Source organism: Thamnophis elegans, chromosome 11 (assembly GCF_009769535.1).
Source record: "Thamnophis elegans isolate rThaEle1 chromosome 11, rThaEle1.pri, whole genome shotgun sequence".
NCBI classification, from domain to species: domain Eukaryota; kingdom Metazoa; phylum Chordata; class Lepidosauria; order Squamata; family Colubridae; genus Thamnophis; species Thamnophis elegans.
Genome location: NC_045551.1, coordinates 39,193,627 through 39,220,295, shown reverse-complemented (window position 1 = coordinate 39,220,295; position 26,669 = coordinate 39,193,627). Strand labels below are relative to the sequence as shown.

At 36.7% G+C, this 26,669-nt stretch overlaps 1 protein-coding gene across 5 annotated transcripts in view; it reads left to right on the top strand.

Moving 5' to 3' along the window:
• MCF2L (MCF.2 cell line derived transforming sequence like) overlaps positions 1–26,285 on the top strand; it is a 119,902-nt gene extending 93,617 nt beyond the window's left edge. For 3 of the 5 annotated variants that reach the window (XM_032226225.1, XM_032226221.1, XM_032226223.1), the window contains 19 exons: positions 2,364–2,555; positions 3,197–3,356; positions 3,478–3,554; positions 4,161–4,237; positions 4,665–4,731; positions 6,699–6,814; positions 10,468–10,537; positions 11,595–11,687; positions 11,775–11,867; positions 13,726–13,851; positions 15,985–16,206; positions 16,626–16,718; positions 17,129–17,207; positions 18,083–18,149; positions 18,489–18,598; positions 22,769–22,887; positions 23,333–23,445; positions 23,939–24,042; positions 24,334–26,285. In XM_032226225.1, coding sequence (XP_032082116.1) covers positions 2,364–2,555; positions 3,197–3,356; positions 3,478–3,554; positions 4,161–4,237; positions 4,665–4,731; positions 6,699–6,814; positions 10,468–10,537; positions 11,595–11,687; positions 11,775–11,867; positions 13,726–13,851; positions 15,985–16,206; positions 16,626–16,718; positions 17,129–17,207; positions 18,083–18,149; positions 18,489–18,598; positions 22,769–22,887; positions 23,333–23,445; positions 23,939–24,042; positions 24,334–24,425 — 2,070 coding nt within the window. In that variant the 3' untranslated portion in view covers positions 24,426–26,285. The remainder of the gene's footprint in view (positions 1–2,363; positions 2,556–3,196; positions 3,357–3,477; positions 3,555–4,160; positions 4,238–4,664; positions 4,732–6,698; positions 6,815–10,467; positions 10,538–11,594; positions 11,688–11,774; positions 11,868–13,725; positions 13,852–15,984; positions 16,207–16,625; positions 16,719–17,128; positions 17,208–18,082; positions 18,150–18,488; positions 18,599–22,768; positions 22,888–23,332; positions 23,446–23,938; positions 24,043–24,333) is intronic. The other 2 variants (XM_032226222.1, XM_032226224.1) reach the window with 2 other exon arrangements.
• Positions 26,286–26,669: the final 384 nt, after the last annotated feature.

The following is a 26,669-nucleotide window of genomic DNA, read 5'->3' as shown; positions in this document are numbered from 1 at the left end:
GTTAATTCTCAAATCTACAGTTGCAAGAAAAAGTATGTGAACCCCTTGGGATTACTTGGAGTTTTGCATGAATTGGTCATAAAATCTTCTCTCAACTTCATCTAAGTCACAACAATAGAAAAACACAGTCTTGCTGAAAATAATACTACACAAACATTAGATGTTGCCATGGTTTAATTGAACATAACGTGTAAACATTCACAGTGCAGGAAGGAAAAAGTATGTGAGCCCCTAGCTTAATGACTTCTCCAAGAGCTAACTGGAGCCAGGAGTGAGCCAACCTTATCTCCAATCAGTGTGATGATATTGGATGTGTTGCTGACAGCTGTCCTGCCCTTTAAAAACGCACACCTGTTTTGGGTTTACTGATTTCAAGAAGCACTGTCTGATGTGAACCATGCCTTGCAGAAAAGAGCTCTCAGAAGACCTACGATCAAGAATTGTTTACTTGCATGAAGCTGGAAAGGGTTACAAAAGTATCTCCCAAAGTCTTGATGTTCTTGTGTCCATGGTAAGACAGACTGTCTACAAATGGAGAAAGTTTAGCATTGTTGCTACTCTCCCTAGGCATGGTTGTCCTGTAAAAATGACTGCAAGAGCACAGCGCAGAATGCTTCATGAGGTAAAGAAGAATCCTAGAGTGTCAGCTAAAGACCTACAGAAATCTCTGGCACATTTTTGTTGACACATCTACAATAAGGAAAACATTAAACAAGAATGGAGTATAGCCATTGCTCCACCACGGAGGAAGCCATTGCTGTCCAAAAAAAATATTGCAGTACGTTTGAAGTTTGCAAAAGCACCTGGATGTTCCACAGCACTACTGGCAAAATATACTGTGGACAGATGAAACCAAAATTGAGTTGTTTTGGAAAAACACACAACACTATGTGTGGAGAAAAAAAGGCACAGCACACCAACATCAAAACCTCATCCCCACTGTAAAACATGGCAGAGGGAGCATCATGGTTTGGGGCTGCTTTGCTGCCTCAGGGCCTGGATGGATTGTTGTCATTGATGGGACAATGAATTCCAGGGTTTATTAAGACATTTTGCAGGAAAACGTACGACCATCTGTCCGCTAACTGAAGCTCCGCAGACGATGGGTGATGTAACAGGACAATGTCCCAAAGCATACAAGTAATTCAACCAAAACAAATGGCTTCAACAGCACAGAATACGCCTTCTGGAGTTGCCCAGTCAGAGTCCTGACTCAACTCGATTGAAATGCTGTGGCATGACCTTAAGAGAACGATTCACACCAGACATCCCAAGAATATTGCTGAAACAGTTTTGTGAAGAGGAGTGGTCCAAAATTACTCCATGTTGTTGTGCAGCTCTGATCTGCAACTACAGGAAACATTTGTTGAGGTTATTGCTGCCAAAGGGGGGGGGGTCAACCAGTTATTAAGTCCAACGGTTCACATACTTTTTCCTCCCTGCACTGTGAATGTTTACATGTTATGTTCAATTAAACCATGGCAACATCTAATGTTTGTGTAGTATTATGTTCAGCAGATTGTGTTTTTCTATTGTTGTGACTTAGATGAAGTTCAGAGAAGATTTTATGACCAATTCATGCAAAACTCCACGTAATCCCAAGGGGTTCACATACTTTTTCTTGCAACTGTAGCTATCTTATCCATCCATGCTACTTTTATTATTTTTACAAATAAAATGGCAAACATATCCAACATATCATCATCATCCTCTTTTCTTCACAACAATAACCCTGTAATCATAAGTTCATTTTTTTTGTTTCACACAAAAGTCTATAAGGGGTTTCCAGTCAGAATTAAACCTAGTTCATGCGTTTTATCTCCATTTCCTCTCTTATTTGCTGATTAAGCTTTAAATCTACAGGTAGTGCTCAATGTATAATCTTAATGGAGCCTCAATTTAGATTGTGACAAATCAGAAAAAATGTATTTTTGATTGTATAGAATGTGATCAAGTCATACAGTTCTGGAGTGTTTTTGTGAGGAAAGAAAACTCTTGATCTTATTTTTTTTGTCTCATCTTCTGAACAGTTTCTTTTAGGGTAAACATCATACAAGATACAATGTGGTATTTAAAAATGCCAGTGGTATGTGCTCAGATTGTGATTGAGACTGTAATTTAAGAATATTTTCTTGCTTCATCTGTCTTTGGAGATAAAATATTGCATTTCTTCCATCATTTCCAAGTTTTACAGTTCTGTCTCTGGATCAGGCAACCTCACTTACATCCTCATAACACAGTAGCCTCTAGAGTACAATCAAAAGAATCCTGGTTTCTTCAAATTATTCTGTTAATTTTGATAACATAAATCATTTGTCTTAACACAGCATTTTCATGATGTGTTTTTCTTGGCTTCCTTGTAGTGCATGAAGTGGTGTGATGATGGAATTTATCTGCTGGCTTCTCAACCTGTAGACAAATGCCAATCGCAGGATGGAGCAGAAGCAGCTCTGCAGGAAATTGAACAATTTTTGGACATGGGTGTTGATAATAAACTCAGGGAACTAAGTTACTTGTCCAAAGAATTTGAAGCTATCCTCACTGAAGAATTAATGGTAATCTTACTGTCAAGATTTCAGAACAATATCTTGTCACATTTATACAAAAGCATATATAAATAATGAATTGAAATATTTGAGTTGAAACCACTTAATATGTCTGTTCAGCTTTCTAAACCTAAACCTCCATAAATTACAACATCAATGCCCTATGTGGGTAACTTTTCAAGCCAATTAACTGTTTTGTTAAAGAAGTCACTTACAGGTATTTTACAATAAAATAAATAATGTGGCAGTTTGTTTGCCATGGCTACATTTCCATAGCTCAATTGATTTACAGGAAAAGGCACCCAATTACTGCAGTATAATATTTTTGAGATTCAGGAATCATATATGTTACGGATACTCTTAAATATGCTATCTCATACCAAAACTCCAGAAGCACTATATTCACAATAAAGAGTGGTCAGTCATTTGGTTTTCACCATGGCTGCAAATTTTCCAGACCATCCCAATCCTGCTCTATTTAAAAAAACATAACTTACTGGCTTAGCTTTGGTCTAACAAATGTATTCTGTGTAGTGAATCAAATTAATGTTGAGCACATTTTTTTGTGCATTCCTTTTCAAATTCAGCTTTTGAAATGATGTCCTATGAATTCAATGGTCCACATAGATTTTTGCCTCCTCTTTTTACAGGAACATGTACAAAAGGTTTTTCAGAAACAGAAAAATATGGAAGAAATGTTTCAAAAGAGGCAAGTCAGCCTTAAGAAACTGGCAGCTAAGCAAACACGCCCTGTTCAGCCAGTGGCACCTAGACCAGAAGGATATCTAAAATCACCTTGTCCTTACTCAGGTAAGAAACCAATCAGTCAAGTTATTCGGTTTTAGTTGAAAACAAAAATAATGGATCTGGCATGTATGCTAAGCTTGACATGAGCTCTAGTTACAGTGGTTGATTCTGTTTCACATACCAGGCCTTCAAATAGAGTCTGAAGATTCATCCAGCTCTGATAACCATGCAATAAGGAGAGCGAACATCAGAAAAATGAAGGTAACAGTGTATGAATGAAATAGAGACAGTTGACATGTTAAATTCTCCCTAAGTATATGAAGCAGCCTATTGATCCCTGAACCATCAGAGCTTAGATACCACTTTTCTGTTGTTGGTGCTACAGTAAGGAGTAGAGCAAGGCATTTACTGCAAGAGAAAGACTCTGTATTAAGGTTTTTTCCTTGATCTGCTGGTTAACCTTGATTTGGAAAACAGGAACAACCAAATTGTGTCCTGGCGTTCTATACCAGGATTTGGAAAATAAATATTTGTTTAACATGGAAGAACCTAGCAATAACTATGTCTCACATGCATTTTGCTTAATATGAGTTCATATTATATAGTTTGTTTAATGCCCTCATCTTCTTGATTAATTGCATAATGCACTTGGGACACTTTTGTTGCAATATAAGTGCTTAATCCTTAATTTTAGTGGGAAATGATAGTTTGCCATACATACTAGTATATATGTCATTTCACTTAAAATTCGGATATAAGCTGCATTTATATGAACTAAACTTCTCCGTCTCTAGGCAAACATATTTTAGAAAGGAGAGGTTTGGCTTTAAAGATTTGATGCCAAATTGCTGTTCTTGTTTTTATTAGAGTGAGATAAATGAAATGCAGCAATCTAGAAATGTTACTGTAACAGATGATGAAGAAAATCTAGCAGTGTTACGCAAGTGAGTATATTTTTTTCCAAGCAAATATATGTAGGAAATGTTTCCAGAATATGTCACAATTGCATTTAAAGGCAATATAAGTCATTAATGGACAACTCAAATGTGTTAATCAAGAAGAAATCATACAGTAATCCTTTCTCTTTTTTTGGGAAATATTTCTATATCCATCATTTTGGATACAGCAAAATCTTTTCTACCATATTAGTTGCCTTAAGGCATACAATTTTTGGTAAAATGTTCTTAAAATATTTGATTTTAATATTCGAAAATATGATCAGATCTAAAAAAAATACCATGCAATTTGTTTCGCAGTTGCTAGTATTTGTTGAAAAATCAATTCTTAACCTTCAGTGATGAAAAATCTACACATTTAAGGGCTTTGAAATCTGAAACCATTTAATAATTCATTTATTCCATATGTTGATAGACATGTAATGAATGAACTTCTTGAAACTGAACGAGCTTATGTGGAGGAACTTCTTTGTGTTCTTGAGGTACATTTTTTAAAAATCCTTGCTAATGTTATATTTAAAATGATTCCATAATTCTGTAGTGTAGAAAATTATATGGAGTATTTACACAGGAAGTACTACATGGAGTCAAATATTTGTGGGACAAAAAATGTTACTTTACACAACATAAATGTTCTTCTAAAAAAAATCAACCCTCTTCTAGAATGATTTCACTCTGGGAAATTGGAGTCTTTTAAAGTGAATATTGTTGACTTTAAATCCTTGGTCCATTGAGTTCACAGCAGGTCACCTAAATATGTGCTTTTTTCTTAATTAAAATTTGCTGAAGAAATATGGCTAAGTGCAACGTACGAATGCTGTGAATGTGAGAAGCCAGGTGTCCTGTTACCAAAAGAGTAACAGTTTCTGTCAATATTTTCTTTGCCATCATCACTGGTCAGGAAAGAGAACCAAGTCAAGAAGGTGAAAAGCTTCCTTTCTTCCGACTTGATTCACAACTCTCTAGTCCCATAATGGTGACCCTATGGCATATGTGTCAGAGGTGAAACACAGAACCTCTCTGTTGGCACATGCACTGTTGTTCCCGGTCAGATCTCCATGGTGTTTCTTTCGTGAGCTTCTGTGTCCCTGCAAACAATGAAATAGAAGCTCACAAAAGAAAAGGATTTTACCTCTTGCTGCGCTGCCGGTGTGGGAGTCTCCCCTCCCACTGGCCAGCTGGTCTTCGGGTCTCTGTGCGCATGTCCGCGTTCACACGCACCTTTCAGTCTGGGCATGTATGAGTGCACAGTTTGGGGCAGTGGTGGGTTGCAGGCGGTATGCCCCGGTACGGGCATACTGGTATCTGCCCGAAGCACCGGGTACCATTCCGGTACAGTGCTCCAGAGGGCCCACCCATCATCCTTACCTGTCTTTAAACTCTTCGGCACTTCTGCGCATGGCAATACAATGCCTGCGCGATGCTCCACCGAGCAGTTGGAGCGTCACAAAGGTGTTGCTGGAGGGTAAAACACATGCACACGCCGTACTGGTTGCAACGAGATACGGAACCCACCACTGGTTTGGGCACTCGGTGCCTAAAAGGTTCGCTAACACTGCTCTAGTCTGTTGTAAATATATTCTGATCCCTCTATTTTAATGTAAATTTATTTTTACTCACGGCAAGAGAAACTGAAAATCAAGGGACAAGAACATTATATTCTATTGGTTCCCATTAACATTAAGACAACCCCCATTTTTTACTCTTCTTGTTTCTAACGGTGGATGAAATAAAGATTATAATATAATTACCTAAATAGAAGGACATGGAAGAGGGAATTATAATGTCATTGCAGCCTCTTCCTTTTCTAAATATGTATTCTCCCATGAGAGAACTTTCCCCGGGACGAAATGCAGCCACTTTGTATTACTTCCCTTTCAAAGCCAGCTGTTTTGGATACATCAACTAAAAGCAGAATCTTCTCTAGCTTAATGGGTGTTTATAGAGCAGGTTTCTGCGTCTTTCCTGGTCTATGGAAATGCTAAATAATAGATTTAGTCTTGTTGCCTAGCGCAGAAGTCATAAACAGGAACTTGGGTCAGGAAGGAAGAAGAAAGAACAATTGCCTAGAAAGGTCATTCTGTAAGAACCTGCAGACCTTGTGATCAACTCTGGAGTCAAAACATTCAAATTAGCAGCTGTATATGTGGCTATAAATAGTTCTGACTTGCATGTAATAAACAATTCAAAAACACATTTTGATTATTTACAAAATTCTTCTTCAAGTGAACTTTTTTCCTAAAGTAAATGCTCATAGATTATAGCTCTATTATATAAAATGGAATTACTATTAAGATGTGTAAACTCTGCATTAGAAGCCTGAGCAGATTAATATTGAAATATTGCTACATTTTTTATCAGCAGTGAGCCGGCTGCAATTGTTGAAAATAGGAGACCCTTAATGGGAACTCAGTAGAAGCAATGAATCTGTTCCCCTTTTGTGTTACAGGGCTATGCAGCAGAAATGGACAACCCCTTAATGGCACATCTCATTTCCCCTGGGCTACAAAATAAGAAAGACGTGTTGTTTGGAAATATGGAAGAAATCTATCACTTTCACAACAGGTTGGGATTTGTACACAAGCTTTCTGGCAATATAAACAGGGTGTTAAAATAATAACAAAGGAAATGTCCCATTGTTGAACACAATTAGAACACCATATTCCCAGCTGATACCCTCCAGTGTGCCATAATGGCCAAGGATGGTGAAACTGTAGTCCAACATATGATGAAAACTAGGCTATCAAAGAAAGTATGTATTAGAAATTTTGATATTGATAGATTGACCAACAAAACTAATAATCAGTGATGGCATAAGCTCGTTCCGTAAGACTCTGCTTATCTTTTTTCATAAAGTTTTCACATTATAATTTAATTTCTCTTCCTTGAATAGAGATTCCTCATAATTCATGTTGTTAAGATTCCCACTGGAATTCGTGCATGCATGTATACATCTAATATAAACATGAAATGCATGATTCCTTATTGAACTCTGCTACCCAGAAGACAGGACCAGAATAATTTCACGGTATTTTGAACAGGGAATAAAGAATCATGTGTTTTGTGTGCATATTTAAATATATGTACCATTTGAGGCTAGCTGCCAGGAGTGAGTTCTTGATTAAAGAAGCTGTCAACCACTGGAACAGGATATCACATGAAATGCTGGGGTTCTCCCTGTGCTGTTCAAGTAGAGCTGGATAGTCATCTGTCAGAGATAACTCCAGTGGATCTTGCACTACACAAGGGGCTGGGATAGATGGTCTCTAAAGTTTCAACCTTGATTCTGTGATACTATAAGGATTCATACAGGTATTGCAAACTGTGTTTCTCAGTTGAGCACAGTAATGTTTCTCAGCCTCAACAACTTTTAAGATGTGTGACTTTCAACTCCCAGAATTTTCCAGTCAGCATAACCCAGAAGTCCACACATAGAATAGACTAACATAGAATAGAAAGAATAGAAAGAATAGAATAGAATAGAATAACAGAGTTGGAAGGGACCTCTTCTAGTCCAATCCCCTGCTCAGGCAGGAAACCATTTCAAACAAATGGTTGTCCAATCTCTTCTTTAAAACTTCCAGTGTTGGAGAATTCACAACTTCTGGAGGCAAGTTGTTCCACTGGTTAATTGTTCTAACTGTCAGGAAATTTCTTAGTTCTAGGTTGCTTCTCTCCTTGATTATTTTCTATCCATTGCTTCTTATTCTGCCCTCAGGTGCTTTGGAGAATAGCTTGACTCCCTCTTCTTTGTGGCAACTCCTATCAGAACACTGCTATCATGTCACCCCAAGTCCTTCTTTTCATTAAACTAGACATGCCCAATTCCAGCAACCATGCTTTATATGTTTTAGCCTCCAGTCCCCTGATCATCTTCATTATTCTTCTCTGCACTCTTTCTAGAATCTCAACATCTTTTTTACATCATGGGGATCAAAACTGGGCGCAGTATTCCAAGTGTGGTCTTACCAAGACATTATAAAAGTAGCATTAACATCTTTAAATTGTTGAGATTGACAAACACTTTGAATGAAATCAATGTCATTTTATTATTGATAATATGAGCCTGGCAATTTTCTCAGTGACTATGTTGCTATGGAGAACAAAATTATCCATGTTGGTTTTCTGTGTGGATTGGAATAGAGGGGGTGGAGGCTAAGCAAACAGAGATCTTGGAAGGATGCGTTCTGATTTCAGAATTGGGCATCTGCTTTTAAAAAACTTTTGAGCATTACGCCCCACGTTAGAGCCCACATGACTCAAAGTCCACCCAGTGGCCAAACTGTAGAAATGCACCCTTATGCGATTTAGACAATTGCTCAAATTTAAAAATGGTTGCTGATTCTGTTATTCACTGCTAATGAATAAACTGGAAATTGTGATTTACTGGAATTAAGTAAGTACAATTATTGTCCTTGTCCTTTTATATCTGGGGTGTCAAACTCGCAACCAACATGCCTGTTGCATCATGTGCTGGCCCCGCCCCTGCCCTTAGTGAAGGGGGAAAAAAGTCCTGATACGTCACATGATGCCACCATGACAACATGAGTTTGACACCCCTGTTTTATATCTTTCATGAAGTCATGGCTTATACTACCACCTACTTGAGTTGTCTGTGTGTATCACCTGGACTCTGTGTTAAGGCAAAACAAATTGTATGAATTTAATTTAAATGCAACAATTTTAGAATTATGCTTAGATATTGAAATAATAAATCATCTGCTGGTAAATTACCTGGGAGAATTTTTTTCTCAAACTAATTGGTTAATTTCCAAAAACTACTGGAAATCTTTTATCTGCTCATTATAAACCAAAACAAAATCTCAGTCTTGTTGGTATTTTATATCCTAAATCCCTATCCATAAATATTTGAATGTGGTTAAGATTTTATTTGAAATAAATATTTATGTAGGGTTATTTTTTAAAGACCTTCAGACCTATGTTTTATATAAAATGCCCATGCATCTCATTTGGAAACCAAGGACCCAGAGTATGGAGGAAGAATGGAGAGGCCAATCAAGCACAGTAATCCCACGGTCATTGAACCAGGTTTTAGTGCTTTTGGCAAAAGTTGCTCTCATCAGAAAAGAGGACTTTGGACCACTGAGCAACAGGACTTTGGACCACTGTGCTTCATTAAGACCAGGGTCAATGCAGCCATCTACCAGGAGATTTTGGAGCACTTCATGCTTCCTTCCGCAGATGAGCTTTATGGGGATGCTGACTTCATTTTCCAGCTGCCCACACTGCCCAAAGCACCAAAACCTGGTTCAATGACTGTGGGATTACTGTGCTTGATTGGCCAGCAAACACATCTGCCCAGAACCCCATAGAGAATCTATGGGCATTGCCAAGAGAAAGATGAGAGACATGAGACCAAACAATGAAGAAGAGCTGAAGGCTGCTATTGAAGCATCCTGGTCTTCCATAACACCTCAGCAGTGCCACAGGCTGATAGCTTCCATGCCACGCCGCATTGAGGCAGTAATTGCTGCAAAAGGGGCCCAAATCAAGTACTGAGTATATATGCATGCTTATACTTTTCAGAGGTCCGATATTGTTTTATGTACAATCCTTGTTTTATTGATTGCATGTAATATTCTAATTTTCTGAGATTGTGAATTTGGGGTTTTCAGAGCTGTAAGCCATAATCATCACAATTATGACACATCACAGCTTGAACTATCTTGCTTTGCATGTAATGAATCTTATCTCATATATTAGTTTTACCTTTTAAGTTGCATTACTGAAATAAATTAACTTTTGCACGATATTCTAATTTTTCAAGTTTCACCTGTATAGTCAGATATAAGCCAGGGCAGAGACCTATGTATATGGCTCAAAACCTGATGTCGTCTAAATGAGCTGGCCATGAAAGTAAGATTTATTAGCAACTGTAAATTCAGGATATCTGAATATCTGAATTGGAGAAGACAGCACTGCTCAGTGTTGTGCACCATACACATCAGTAATATTATATAAATGAATTATTTCTAGCATCATCAATTTCATCTGGTAACTTATATAGTGTAAGGCTAAGTTGTTTTATTTTTATGCAACTATTGAATTTTGCTTATGCACATGCAGCCATTATAGATTTATGCTCGTGAAATGTATTAAAATATGCATGTAAAAGTAGAATAGAATATGTGTGGTCACATGTAGATGTGTTAGTTCATTTCATCACATCAATAAAATATAATTATTATTTTTTGTAGAATATTTTTGAGAGAAATAGAAGATTATATAGACTGCCCTCAACTGATAGGACGTGGTTTCCTCGAACGGGTAAGTATTAGATTTTAAGTAACTTGGAATGAAGAGTTGTCACTAGATTGCTCTTCCTTAGTATTCTTTCAAGATGCAAGAATTTATATCGCTAGGACTGGCTGAGTTCTCATTGACATTTCCATCATCCCAATAAGACTGATCTTTGAATGTTGCTGAGAGCAGCAGAGGAATACCATCAAGATGGCTTAAAGAAATTTCTTGGTGTTATCCACCCTGTTGTACTCACCAACATTCTACCAGTCTCCTCCATTAATGCCACTACATTTACTCTGTGGGGAAAATCCAAGAAATTGTTATTGCTTTTATTATTTATAAAAACACCTCCTGGGGGGGGTATTCAGAAGGTGAGCTATATAACAGGAGGAGAAGGAGGAAATGGAAGGAGAAGGAGGAGAAGATCTCAGCCTCATTCAAGAAGAGCCTGATGAGTCTCAGATAGATGAACGGATACTTTGACTGTGTAACAACCAGTTTTCCATTTCATGTAATGCTTTGATTATATGAAGTGCCTTGACTACAGATCAGCTGTACTAATGCCATAATGCTCCAGGAATAAGAAAAATTGCATTTGTCAAGAAATTTAGGTGCAGGATCAATCTACTCTACCACCATTCTCATATACCAGTCTATACAGATCTTGATCTTTACACTAAATCAGTATTTCTCAACACTAGCATTACTTTGAAATCATTTGTAAATTATCTGCTGTGTCAATCGATTTGCCACGTTTAATCAATCATTGAAGTGTGTGTATGTTTAGAAAACAGTTTGTAGGCTGCTGCTAGTTCCTTTGAAATAGCAAACTACCCTCTCAATGTCTCATTATTTTCCTTGATATACGGTAAATGTTGCATGCTACAGATTTTCAGGTTTCCCATAAAGGAAAAAGAATAGCAGAAATCTGAACAGGAAAAAACATTTTTGAGATGAGTCAATACACTCTGCCAGTATCTCTTGTCAGAAGGTCTTTCAGTAAGGTTGTCATTATAGATATATTCTTTTAATAAAACAGATGCTTCATTGATTGATTCATGGTTTTCTTTTTTAAATTAAGATGAAAGACTTCAAAATTTATGAAAAATATTGTCAAAATAAACCTCGATCAGAAAGTCTTTGGAGGCAGTGTTCAGATTCAGCATTTTTCCAGGTATTTTTTATGTACTTGGGACCATATTACTTAGTCAGTTATTACTTTGTGGGGAAGAAGTTATTGTCTGTCTTTTATTTTTTGTAGGAATGTCAACGAAAACTTGATCACAAGTTGAGTTTGGATTCTTATTTACTAAAGCCTGTTCAAAGGATAACAAAATATCAACTGTTGCTAAAGGTAGGCATTCAGCTATGTCCTTGATTGATTGATTGATTGATTGATTGAAGTCAGGTGGGACAGGAAGTAGCAAATTATTAGATATCGGGAAATACAGGCAATCGCATTTGTGGCACACTTTTCAGAGAGGGACACTTTTCATAGAGAGACGCAGTGGCTCAGTGGCTAAAACACTGAGCTGGTTGATCAGAAAGGTTGGCAGTTCAGCGGTTTAAATCCCTAGCGCCACATAATGGAGTGAGTTCCCGTTACTTGTCCCAGCTTCTGCCAACCTAGCAGTAAAAATGCAAGTAGAAAAATAGGAACCACCTTTGGTGGGAAGGTAACAGCATTCCGTGCGCCTTCGGCATTTTAGTCTGGTTGGCCCCATGACCACGGAGACGTCTTCAGACAGCACTGGCTCTTCAGCTTTGAAACGGAGATGATCACTGCCCCCTAGAGTCGGGAACGACTAGCACATATGTGCAAGGGGAACCGTTACCTTTCAGAGATTGTCTTTTTTTTAAATCACTATATAAAAAATAATTTGCCAGTGACTTGAAATTTGCAATAGGCTTTATAGTTATCCTTAGCAAATATATTGTCACATAGAGAATTCCATGTTCCTCTTCAGGAATCATCTTTCCAGACAAAAGGTATATTTGGGGAGGGAGGAGAAAGACAAAGGTTACATTTCCTGTTCCTTTGTATAGCTTACTTTCAGTATAATCAGAGGATCAAGGGATAATCTCTTCCCTGGAATAAGTAAAAAGTAATACTCCAAGAGAGACTTCACAGCAATAAAATTTATCCTTTCTGAAAGTAAGATCCTTCTGCTGGATCAAAACTGGTTCTTTCTACAGGAAGAAAATCTAATCCAAGAGACTGAATGCTTCTACTTCACAAATGGAAAGTAGAGTTTGTTCAGTAATACCTTGATTAAGGGGACAGAAGAAATACAGAAAAATGACGGTTGCTGCTAGTTTGTGCATCATTACTTAATTTACGATTTGTAGGATAGATACCAAAGTACAAGAGCCCTAAGGGAGACACCAAAATGGCAAGAAACCTTTCAGAAGAAAAAAAATATTAAGAAATTATCCTGGCCTGAGCATACTTCCAATGTCAGAGAAATTTGCCTTCCACAAGTGGGTGGGGCCAAATGGCAAGGATGATCTCTGAAATTTGATGCACAAGGCAGCCAAGTTTGCAAGGCCAATCTTGTAGCGCTTTTTCTCATTCCCCTATCCTTTGGGATGTTCACTCTGGTGGTCAGATAATTAGCAAGAGGTCAATTAATATTTGAATTTACATTCATTGGGAAAGAAAGGGCTACAAATGGGTAAATAGGCACACAGTAGAGAATACACGTTGAGAGAAATATGCTACCACTGACTGTTTTTGCTAGCATGCTCATGCACTTAGGCAAAAAAAACAAAACACTTTGTATAAAACTGATTAAGATCTAGTCAGTTTCAGGCAGCAATCTGCCCAGACAGTGCTGATCAACTAATTAAGGTCATAGAGCTGAGTTTGTTAAGTTGCCAGCACTTTTTAAGGAAGTGCTGTTCTGCAGATAAATTCTGCTCAAGAAGAAATAGCTTGTTTAAGTAAACTTTCCATTCTAGAAGGAGGGTGGGGCATTGGACAAAGATGGCCCGTAAACTGAGCAATACTTGATCCTGAAGCTAATTGTCTTTTATTCTATCCACTTGATTTAATATCTATTTGAAAATAAATGTAAAATTTATTCACCTTTTACATTATTCAAGACCATTATTCTTGTCCCAGTAGATTAAAAGAGCCCCATTAAGCGTTTCCTTAATGATATACTATGTATGTTTTTCTGTAGCCTGAAGTACTTGTTGTTTTCCAACAGGAAATGTTAAAGTATAGTAAAAATTGTGAAGGTGCTGAAGATCTCCAAGTGGCCCTGACTTCAATATTGGGAATTCTTAAAGCAGTTAATGATTCCATGCATCTGATTGCAATCACTGGCTATGAGGTAACTGGTAATATTTCTTTCTTTCTTTGTTCATTGAATTTGTTTGCTGCCCAATGCCCATCTTGCCACAAGGTGACTGCTTACAACATTAAAATAAAACCATAACTATACACACAGATGTTTAAAATCACATTAAAATTGCTAATAAATTCCAAGTTATAACCAAAGAGAGGGGAAGAAGGGGACAGAATAGAAAGTGGGGTAGGTGGAAGCTGGTATCAACAATCTCCAGTGTGATATTTCCCCATTGTGGTCCCAGGCAAACTAGCAGGTTTTGGAATATCATATTTTATAGACAGAGAAGCAAGACCAGGCCTGACTATCTAGTGCAAATATTTTATTTTTCCAGTAGCCTGAAATAAAATATTTTTTTATTCAAATTAAATCCCAACTCTCATTAGGGCTTCAAGGCAGTATAGATAATCGATCCTATTTTTTTCCATCACAACAATTGAAGGGGGTTGGGCTAAAGCAGGGCGGCTGGCCCGATGGCATCCAGGATCCTTGAAGAACTAAGGGTGATAAGTAACAATTTCATAATTCTGAAATAATTATTGTAATTTATTAATACACTGGACCCAAAACATTTTTTAAATGGTAGAAAGTTCTGTTTTTCAGATGACGTCTCTCAGTTAACTTTGCATCTTATCTCTCCATGTAATTGAATGAAATGGAAATTTAATTAACCCAACTTAAAAATAAATACAGGTAGTCTTTGACTTACAAACACAATTGAACCCAACATTTCTGTTGCTAAGTGAAGCAATCGTTGTGATGAAGAAAAATAGGAATGATTATCTATACTGCCTTGAAGTCCTAATGAAAGTGAATTTTGCCCCATTGTACAACCTTTCTTGCCACAGTTATTAAGCGAATCACTGCAGTTGTTAAGTTAGTAACAGGTTAAGTGAATCTGGCTTCCCCATTGACTTTACTTGTCAAAGTTCGCAAAATTAATCACTTGATCCCAGGACACTGCAACCGAGATAAATACAAGCCAGTTGCCATCACATGATCATGGAGATGCTTCCAGTGGTTGTATGTGTGAAAAATGATCCTGCATGTAGGAAGACTATGCAGCAGCTATTTCTTCTCAAAGGCAATCTTTAGATAAAGTAAATAGAGGAAGCATAATGTGGCAGAGGGGTCTGAGACCCAGTGGGGTGGGAAGCAGGCCCAAGACCTGCAAAGATTCAGTGGGGTGGGAAGCAGAGAACTGTGTTCCTTAGGGAGTGTGGGAAGCCTGAGTGGGCTGTGTGTAAATTGAGGAGGTGCTGTAGTGGAGAACTGGGCTTGGGCTAGGCTTCCCAACCCCCTCCCCCTTTTGAGGCACCCTGTGCTCTACAACAGGGAGAGCAGAGGTGGGTTCCTACCGGTTCAGACCGGTTTGGCCGAACCAGTAATAATTTGGCGACCTGGGTTGCTGGAACCGGTAGCGACCCAGGCCTGCCACGCCCCCAAACAAGTTCTCCTATGGTGGCGCCATCCTGGTTTTTGGTTCTGCGCATGCATAGAACAATTTTTATTGTAGAAATATAAGTTTTTTCCCTTTAACGTTTTGCACATGCACAGACCTTTTTAGGTTCAAATGTGCACTCACATTTTACATTAGGTGCAAATGCACACATACACAGAACCGGCAATAATACTGGCAGCAACCCACCCCTGTCGTTAAATGAAGGAATCATGTGGGTAATTCGCTTAATGATCACAATACTTACAACTGTAACGGACAGGCTTAAGCAAAATAATCATTTTCTCCTTTGATTTTGAACTTGCTGAATTATATTACTTGGGCCATCATTATTTAACAATCACATTTTACCCTGTTTCCCTGAAAATAAGATGTTCCCTGATAAGAAGCCCAATCAGACTTTTGAGTGTATGCGCTAAAATAAGTCCTCCCCGAAAATATTGCAACACAGCAGCAGCCATGAGGTGACCACACTCACTGCCACCTGCACCTCAAAAATAATAAGACGTTCCTGAAAATACGGCTTATTTTGCAGGTCAAAAGAAAGTAAGACCCTGTCTTATTTTTGGGGAAACACGGTAGTAATCAGAAATAAAATCATCTACTTGCAATTCTATTGATCGTGCATGTATCTGTGTTTCCTTTTTTTTTCCTTGAAGGGGAACCTGAATGAACTGGGGAAACTTTTAATGCAAGGATCCTTTAACGTATGGATTGATCATAAAAAGGGTCACTCAAAAGTGAAAGATTTGGCTCGATTTAAGCCAATGCAAAGACATCTCTTCCTCCACGAGAAAGCAATCTTATTCTGTAAAAAGAGAGAAGAAAATGGAGAAGGTTATGAAAAAGCTCCTTCATACAGTTTTAAGAATTCTTTAAATGTAAGATTTAAAAATACATTTAAAATATATAGACAAATGTTTGAATTTGAAGTTCTGAATCTTAAATTGCATAATTTTAAATATTTGAATATTTGGCCAAAGACCAGTTACATTGGAATAAAACTAAAATTGCCTTATTTCTATTCTGTTCTGTTCAGTGGTGAATAAGCCTGAAATATATTGATCCTCTATATGTCATAAAAACATAGATTTAAAACTGTTGATCTTCTCTACTCCAATGTCTGTTTTTGGAAAATCAGAACAACAATATCAGTGTACAGTTTAATTAATGTAGTACCTAGTCAGTCTGGCCAACAAATGCAATCTTGTTTTCTCTCCATTTCTTGTATACTTTTTCTAAAATGACATAAATTAGGAAATCTTTGAATATTGCTTTAATTTTTTTTTTGGTTTTCTAGATGACTGCAGTTGGAATAACAGAAAACGTCAAAGGGGATATTAAAAAATTTGAAATCTGGTATAATGCAAGGGAAGAAGTTTACATAGTACAGGTAAAATCTTTTCTTTAAGTGCTGTTTATTGAAAAAGCTCTTTATTTATTTGATCAGTTTTTTCCCCACTTCTGCCAGCTATGATGCTCAGGAAAGCTAATAAAAACATGAAGACAATAGCATAATTACAAATACAAGAATAATATTTACATAATTTCTGCAGCAATGCAGTCCCTTTCTTCAGGGCTAGTGGGGGAAAGATGGTTAGAAAACAGAAGTAAGAAATTTTGTTGCATTTTGTGAAAATGAGACAGTGGCATCCCATTGGAGGTCACTAATGATAAAATGGCAACTATGATATCCCAATCCAAACCATTCTCCTTTTGCATAAATATACTCTCTCTCTCTCGGCCTGGCTGCCTTCAGAAGAACAAAAGAATTAAATTTCTGGTTGTTGTTGTTTTACATAGGCTGCAACTCCTGAAATCAAAGCTACCTGGGTAAATGAAATTAGAAAAGTATTGACCAGCCAATTACAGGCTTGCAGGCGTAAGTTAAGTCTTTCTCATCAATCTCCCTGATATCTAATGCTTAGCTGTAAAATATCAGCATACAGTAAAAATTGTGTTTATTTTTCTAAACAAACAAATTTCTGAGGAAGGGAACAAAATTAGCTCTTCTTCCTTGAAATCATTAGGCGGTCATTATTTGAAGCAGGACTCACAACACACTTTCATTTTTAGCTGCCCCCTCGTACTTTTTCCTGTAGAAAATGGGGATCAGAAGGTATACCATGGGGTTTTTTCCCTTCACATCAGAAAACGCACATCTGTCTGCTTGGGATAGGGATGCAAGGTTATTTTTGACAGTTCCCTGCCCCAATAAAGAAAAGGCAAGACTAAGCAGAGATGGCAAAGTATATATTATGAGCTAGAAGTGATGGCCATGAGCAAGTTACCATAGGTTACAGTTAGTTACTCTAGTTAAAACCCTATTATTTAAGTGAGAATTCTGTCCATATTCAGTACATTGTGATGTTAAAAAAAATGTATACATTTATTAAGGTATTTGGACTGCAGATAAAATAGTTCCCTGTTTGAACAACAGTTTGCCTTCATTCATGATTAGAGAATTTTAATGTTAGTCTCCAAAGCTTAAGCTTGTCAATGTGACGCAGTGGTTAAATGCAGCACTGCAGGCTACTTCAGCTGACTGCAGTTCAGCAGTTCGGCTGTTCAAATCCCACCAGGCTCAAGGTTGACTCAGCCTTCCATCATTCCGAGGTGGGTAAAATGAGGACCCGGATTGTTGTTGGGGGCGATATGCTGACTCTGTAAACCGCTTAGAGAGGGCTGAAAGCCCTATGAAGCGGTATATAAGTCTAACTATTGCTATTGCTTTCCCACTCTTTCTCTCACTTACAGAAGCTAGCCAGCATAAAGCTGTTGAACACACTCAGAGTTTACCTTTATCTCTCTCAAGTAATACCAGGTGAGTCATTCTCTACATCAAAGATTACTTTTTAAAAAGTTGAAAACAATTGATGCTTTTGGATTTCAAGTGTCATGAATCAAGTTAGAGATTTAAATTCTTAACTTTTGTGCAGTACTTAAATGTACTTTAGAGGCTTTCCCCCAAAATAGATTATGGACTCAGGTTATATACATGGTTTCCTAAAACCAGTTTTCCCATGTGGATTTATATTCTAATGCACAATAAGTCATTAAAAAAATCATCTCCTGCAGTTTGTTTTAAAGATCTTTCTGTGATGTAAATCATTCACTATTAAGATAACTATAAATGATAACTCTCACTTTCTTCCATGAATAGCCCTTCAAAAAATGAGGGAAGGCACTTGAGAAAAAAAGAAATGAGAAATTCAGATAGTCCAGATGGTTGTATCAGTTCTGTAGCACCAAAGAATCTTGAAAAAAGCAAAGGTAAATTCAAAAGCTTTTCATGGAACCAATTGGAAAAGTTATGGTATGAAACAAAAAATAATGTGGTTATTATATTGTGATGTAAGATCAGTAAATATTATAAAATATTAAAATATAGAGGTCAATGCCTCTTATGAAATTTGACTTTCAGGTTTCAAAAAATATGGACTTAACTTGATCCATTGCTGTCCTTAGTCTGGTTTAACAACTACACTAAAATAGTTACCCATCTCCTTTTTGTTTGAGGGAAATTACATTTAATAATGTAGAATCCCAATAAAGTCTGCTATGTGCTGGCTATGTTTGTCAATTCTTTGAAGAATTGAATGTTTGACTCCCTTAAGAACTGCTTAGTAAACTTATGTTTGATAATGAAATTGGTCAGCAGTTCAATTTTCTTTAATAAATAAGGAATAAGGATAAACTGTGCTCAAGATATGTAGAAAAACAGATTAATTTTAGGAAAAAACAGTAAAAAAAAACCTTAGGCAAGTTTATTAATGATAAGTATATGCTAATGGCAGTACCAATCCCTATAATTAAATCAGTGGTATTTCCAGTGTTAATTTGTGTCTGTGAAAAATGAACATTGAGAAACTTTCGTAGAAATAATGGATCTGATTGTTACAGATCTAAAGACTGCAAAAGAACTGATCGATCAGCCTTGAAATCAGGAAATAGCAATAGCACTTAGATTTCTTTACTGCTTCACAGTGCTTTATAGCCTTCTCAAAGCAATTTTAGAGTCAGCATTTTGCCCCCAACAATCTGAGTTGTCATTTTACTAACCTCAGAAGAATAGAAGGCTGAGTCAACATATAGAATATTTCATTCAAATGAAGTTCAAGCAGTTGTGCTGTGAGCAGATAAAATGGGCAGATGATAGAGTAAAAGATGTGGTTATGTTCTGCAAGGCTGAGGGTAACACCAGAGGTGGGAGTCACATACTGTAACAACAGGTTCGCCCAGCGCCAGAAATGTGCGTGCGCACATTCCTTGCGTGCGGCATCAAAAACACAGCAATATAGGATGGGATTGTGGCCTGGTGGGTCGGTAGGGGTGGTGGCCTGAACCGGCAGCAGCCACCACTGGGCAACACTGATAGAAGATGACACTGGATAAAGGGAATGGATAAGAACAAAGAGAGTATAGAAACCATAATAATTTGTATAGCAACCATAATAATTGTATAGCAGATTATAGCAACCATAATAGTTTGTATCCATGATAAAATGAACTCAACATTATGAGGAAGCACTAGTTTAATAAAATGAATCCTTCCTTTGCCTGATCTATCTATCTACAGCTCTCATTTGGAAATTATTGAAAATTGTCAGTGTAAAACATGAGTCTCATATCTGAAATATAGCCGCACCAAACATGAGCATGTTTTGACCAGAGGGGGGTTGCTAATCTTTTTACTACTGGTTCGGGTGCGCTCCCCTATGCACACAATGCTTCTGTGCATGCACAGAAGCATCCGAGCAGGTGGCGCCGTCATTGCTATTACTGGTTCAGCCGATCCAGGCCAAACCGGTAGCAACCCACCTCTGATTTTGATCTGGCAAAAGTCTCATAACTATAACCCTGTTGTCACGTACTAAGGCTACCAGTTTGGATCCCAAAAATCAAGTTGTCTGGTAGATGACAAAAAGAGTTAGGGTTTTCTGTATCCATTCTGAAGATATGAGTAACTAAGGAGGAGGGGAAAAACCTGCTGCTGTTGCTATTGCTTGTTTATTCATCAACTCTTTTCCTGGCAAGCAAGCAGCTGGCATCAGTGACCAGAAGGAGGAGAAAGCTCTGTTGATATAAGGATATAATATAAGGAAGATCCCAGAGGATATCTCACCCAAATTCTTATAGTACTCATTAGGGGTCCCCAGCGGTGGGATTCACTTACCTTCTCTACCAGTTCGCAAATGTGATCGCACATGCCACGTCTGTGCATGCGCACCGCCTTCTGCACATGTGCAGTGGTCACACATTACGTCATGGTGGATGGGCGGAGCCTCCCACAGCCTCCACTACTGATTTTCCCGAACAGTAGAGAACTGGCTGAATACCACCTCTGGGGTTTATCACTCACTAAGTACGCTGGTTCCTTGCATTTCCATTTATTGCATTGTTCCTTTTCTATTAAATATTATTAAGCCTTACATTCCCACAAAATATACAGTATCTACATGGCATATGAAAAACATTATCTCCATATGGGTAAAGCTATGCAAAACAAACTGCTTTGGGGCATCCATTTAATTATGAACAGGTTAAATATAGCTTCCAATAATATAAATGATATAGCTGCAGCATAATGAAAGAGGGATATTTATTATTCAGTTCTTTCACAGATGCAAAGTCTGTGTTAACATGGAACAGGGCAAAGTGGGTCAGCGCTACTTACCTTTTACTAACAGCCCAAGGCAGGCAAGGTAACATATTTTTTCTTAGACCTAGATCATTGAGCTTTCTGCATGGTGTGGTTTGTTGTGGCTTTCTTTCCTTGCCCACTTGAGACATAACAGACCTGCTCTCAAGCACAGGTTGCTTGCTTGATTTAGTCATGGCTGGATTTTGTAGATAGGATTGTCGCCTTTTCATTCTTCATTTGTGCCCATTTATTTAATAAAAGCTTCCTTTTTAGTTCTTTTTAGATTTTCTACTTGTTGTATGGATCTGCAGATTTCTGCTTCTAAAGATGTCAGGATGTACCATGTTTCCCTAAAAATAAGAAAGGGTCTTTGACCCCTGAAATAAGCACTTGGCCTTATTTTCATGGAGGTCTTATTATTTTTGAGGTGCAGGAGTTGGCAAGTGTGATCACCTCATGGTGCTGCTGTGTAGCAATATTTTCAAGGAGGGCTTATTTTGGGGGTAGGGCTTAATTTAGCGCTTATGCTCAAAAGTCTGATTGGGCTTATTATCTGGAGTGGTCTTATTTTCAGGAAAACAGGGTAATCAGAGAGTTCCCTATTTACCATTATGATGAAATCATAATGAGGAGCAATCTAGATATGTTCCATAATTGTAGCTTCTGACATTTTGTTCTTTCAAGATGTCAGAAGCTACAATTCAATGCAACCCATTGACCTCTGCATTACACTGGCAGTCTATGACTAACTAAATATAAATGCCTTCAGGATCTCGTGGAAGTGATAGTTACAGACTGCAAAAATCACAGAAAGAAAAATTCACAGACACAAATATCTCTCCTGTGTTTCGTTTGTTTGACATTTCCAGACACTGTCCATTAAAGAAATTATTCTATTTACTGGTAACAATAGGGAGGGATTAAATGTACTTGAATACCTTTAACTATTAGGAGAAATGCATTCAAATTTTCCCTGAACCATCCTGTCAGTTGCATCCCACCTATTTTATTCAATAGAAACTAGGTGTCATCATTATCAACTAAACATTTTCTAATTGTAAATTGTGCAGTGGTTAGAGTGCAGTACTGCAGGCTACTTCTGCTGTTAGCAGTTTGGGAGATCAAATCTCACCAGGCTTAAGGTTGACTCAGCCTTCCATCCTTCTGAGGTGGGTAAAATGAGGACCCAGATCGTTGGGGGCAATAGACTGACTCTGTAAACTGCTTAGAGAGGGCTGTGAAGCAGTATATAACTCTAAGTACTATTGCTATATTTCTGCCACTATATGTTTACTTTCTTGCCTGTGTTAAATAAAGTAGAACAGGAAGATAGAATAGTGAACCAATATAGAAAGATACATTAGATGATATGGGCAGTTGTTTGAAGTTGTATTGTTAAATAGAGAAAAATTATATTTCTGTAGTAGTTACTTATTCTGGAAGTGAGTGAGTTGAAATTAAATGCAGTGGTTACAATTGGCTTGTTCTAAGCATATTTTTGCCAGTATTGAATGAGTTCCTTGTTTTGTACTTTTTTATATGTTGTTATACAAAATATTAAATAGTGGTATTATTAAATATTTCTATATGATTTAATGAAAAATCATTCATGTTTAAAACCAAAATTCAGTGAATGTAAGACTAATAGCAGGAAAAAAAAGAACTAGACCCACTTCTTAAATTAATTTTGTTTTGTTATCCCTAGTTCCAAATGGATTCTTTATTTTTATGTTAAAACTATACGTGTGTCTCTGGGTGTCTGAATCTCAGATAATAATAATAAGTATTGATTTATTCAGGTTTGTCCAAAACCTTTCAATCTCTTGATGCTTCTGAAGAAAACGATGGTTGGTCTAGTGCAGAAGATCCATTTAATTCATCAGATGCAGAAGAAGAGGGAAAGGCAGAGAAGAAATTGGTAATTTTCATCTTCATTGTAGAAATGTGATGAAATATATGGATCCACTCACTGAATAAGTAATCACTAAGGAAAAATTAATGTTTTTTTATAATTACAGTACAGAAAAGAATTATAGATGGATAGATTTGAACAACTCTACTGTAGCTATTAATAACATAACATAATTATAAATTATAATTATAACATTTCTTAAAGGTCCTGAATATTTATATGTATGAATGTAAAGTCATACACATATTAGAAAGCTGTAATCCTGAAATGTTATAAAATGGGTCTTTAATTTAACCCGAAAGACTGCATTTGGGAACTTCATTATAGAAAAACTAAACTGATACCACTGTTTAGTTATGTCTCAAATGTCAATCTATTTATTGCGATAGTTCTAATACTTAGATGATTATTTCTTATAAAACCAACTGTGGTTTCTCATTTTTATATTTAGGTTCCTGGTAAATATACTGTCGTAGCCAGTTACGATAAAGGTAGCTCAAACGGCTTGATCCTGAACAGTGGAGAGTTAGTTCAGCTAATCCATGAAGCAGCAGATGGCCTTTGGTATTGTATTGTAATACAAAATATATTGAAATATACTTTTGCCCAATATGTATATACTATTCTAGATATATAAGTATGGTTAAGAAATCTTGAAGAAGCTTATAATATTGCTTCCTCCCCCCCATCTCCCATTATAAGAACAGTCTTTGACAAAGCTACAACAATAGAGCAAACTAAAACAATTCAGTACAAATACTGTTGTTTCTCGAAAAATAAGAGCTATCCTGAAAATAAGACCTAGCTTGATTTTCACATGTGTGCCTAATATAAGCCCTACCCCCAAAATAAGAGATGGGAAAATGAGAGTCTAATTTGCATTCTTACAACTGCTGGAAATCTGGAATGTTCAGAGTGTATATATAAGATTACATTCCAAATACCATCTAAATCTAAACATGGGGTGGCTATATTGCTTCTGAATTTAGCCATAATGTTTTGATTCCTTGTAGATGCTGGGTTTTTCAACAGTTTGACAGCAAATGTGTATTTTTAGGTATCTGAGAAATTTGAGCACAAACAAAGAAGGGTGGGTCCCTATCAACATTTTGATACCGTTACTCAGTAACTCCAAATCTGCTTTCTCTCTCAGCAGCTTAGGTAAGGTTCGCTTTGCAGATGTTTACAATTAGTTTCATTTATCAAATATACTTCATCATCTATCTTTTAAAAAATTGTATTTGCTTAGATATCCCTTCCCCTTAGGTGGAATGATGTACTATACAGATGTTTGTATCTATATTGTTTTACAGAAATGGGTTTATTCAGTTTTATTTTTGCAAGTTTCTTTTACACCACTTAGGGAACATTTCAGTAAGCAATTTAGAAATATATACAAAACCTCATTGTATAATATCCTGTTAATATATATGTGGGGTGGTTTTTTTTCAGAATCTGCAGCGGGTTCAAGTACATTGAGTTCATCTTCAAGTTGTAGTGAAAATTGCAATGTCAGCAATCCCTTCTCAGATACTAAGGGTTAAATTGAAAGTTCCACCACAACTCTCTGAAGATTTAAAACTGCCAATGTGACTATCAGATGTTAAAGAAGTAAAGAAGCATCATAATTGCACATTTCTCAGTTGTTCCTCTTGTGTTTAAAGATGGTTTAGTGGGTATTCTTGAAGAACCTGAATACATTGGTGATGGATTAGTGGGAATAACTCTTCTGGAAGCTGCCAGCATAGAAACCTATCACTCTTCAAGAATGAAATGGACTTTGTCATAGATATCTTGGGAAGAATATTACCAGCAGCCATTAGTTTCCATTGTGTAAATCTGACTAGTTAAAACAATGATTATTAAATTAATATAGAATGTAGAAAACAACAACTGAAAAACTTGATCTTCATAAATAAATGAATAAAAGCCATCTGGAGTCAAAATATAATGTGCAGGAAATGACAGAGCTGAGTATTTGCTAATTTGATGTGGTACCATAATTCTTTTCTAACTTCATTTTCTGTGGCATTTCCTTTAGCCATGATGAAAAAAATTGATAACCTGAAGTATTTTTAACACTGAACCAAATTTTAAGACCAATTACTATTGTTTATGGAATTATGATAATTTCGTGTTTATTTGGACATACAAATCTTTGTTTTAAAAAAAAGAAGTGAAAATATTGCAATCCATTTTTGTACTAGTTAAGATGATACTACAATGTCACAAAATTGTCCTCTGTCCTCAGCTTTTGTCCTTTGGCAACTAGGCCAAAAGCTGTTCAATCATTTTAGAATTTTCTAATTCTCTGTGGGACTGAAACCTTACTGCTGCTTTTTTTTAAAAATTCAGTTTGTTGCAAAACTGAAGGCATCACACACAGGAATAGGAAATAAATTATTAAGTATTTTACTTTCTTTGTGTGAAATAGAGTAATATTGTACAAACAAATTCTTCTAAGAAAACAATTTATAAATCTATCTTGCCAAAGGAAGGACTACTTAAAACCACATTTAAACCATGCTGGATTTACTCATACATCTGAATTAATTTACAGCTCATGCTGGTGTTATGTGGAAATGAATGTTTGACTTTCAATATTTATGAAAACAGTAGAAATATAACAAGTTTGTCTGCATTTTGGCTTGGTATATATAACCACTGACTTTGATTGTTCCAAATGTCAGACAGGTTCCCAGCCAACTGCAGCTGACTGCGGTTAGTTCACCAAGATATTATTTTTGTATGTGTGTTTATATGTGTATGTGTTATGTATTAATGTAAAAATATCTATTTATAATCTTCCAGTCCTTGCATTTCAGCTTTTTAAAAAGCATCAGTGTGTAGTCTTTCCAAGGCTTTAATTAATATACTTTCAGCATGATCTATCTTTCCCTGAACCTTCTCAGAAAATGGGGCCATGCTGGCAAAGCCAGTGTTGGTTCTTTTCTGCTAATCTACTAGCAATATTCTTTATAACTTATTTTGTAAATATGGGTGTAACAAAAAGAGAAGAGAAACTTTTTTTATTTACAACATTGGCTGATGAAGGAAGAATGTAATGCTGGAGTACATACATAGGGCTTGTCGCGTCCTCCCTCTGCCAATCTGCTTTGGCTTGGGAAACAGTAAGTGACATCTTAATATACCATATAAAATGGTTGGTTATCATTGGCTTTTGTAAAGAGCTACTACAGGGAAACCAAGCTCTGCAGAAGGCTCTCCTATCAAATCCTGTTTACTTTATACTTGCCAGTGTCATTTCATGTGCTTGTACATGTATCATTGCACTTTAATAGCCAATATTTCAATTTTTTACTGCTGATGTAAATTACTACTACAGAATCCAGTATCCTTATTGTATGTATGATACTTTGAATAAATTTAAGCATTACTTGTTGGTTGGTCTGAACGTATAGAAGTGTGTATATGTGTGTGCGCACTCAAGTGCACATGGGTGTATTATTTTGATTTTGTTTTGTTTCACAAAACAAGACAAAGCCCATATAGGCTCTATTCCTAAAGCATCATTTCAGATGCTTAGGAATAGAGACTCTCTTCTCCCCTTTTAAGACTGTCTTCTCCTCTTTCCCCAAAACCATTTGTTTTATAATCTAAATTTGTCTTTTGCCAAGTGTCAGGGCAGTGATCTGGTGACCAGGTAATTTGCTCTTTTGGATCCAAAGACAGTAAGCATACCAGTAAATAAATGGATTTTAAGCTTTATTATTAATTCATGCTTTTAAATCAGTTTGCTTAACATTAAAAAGCAAACCCAAATGTCT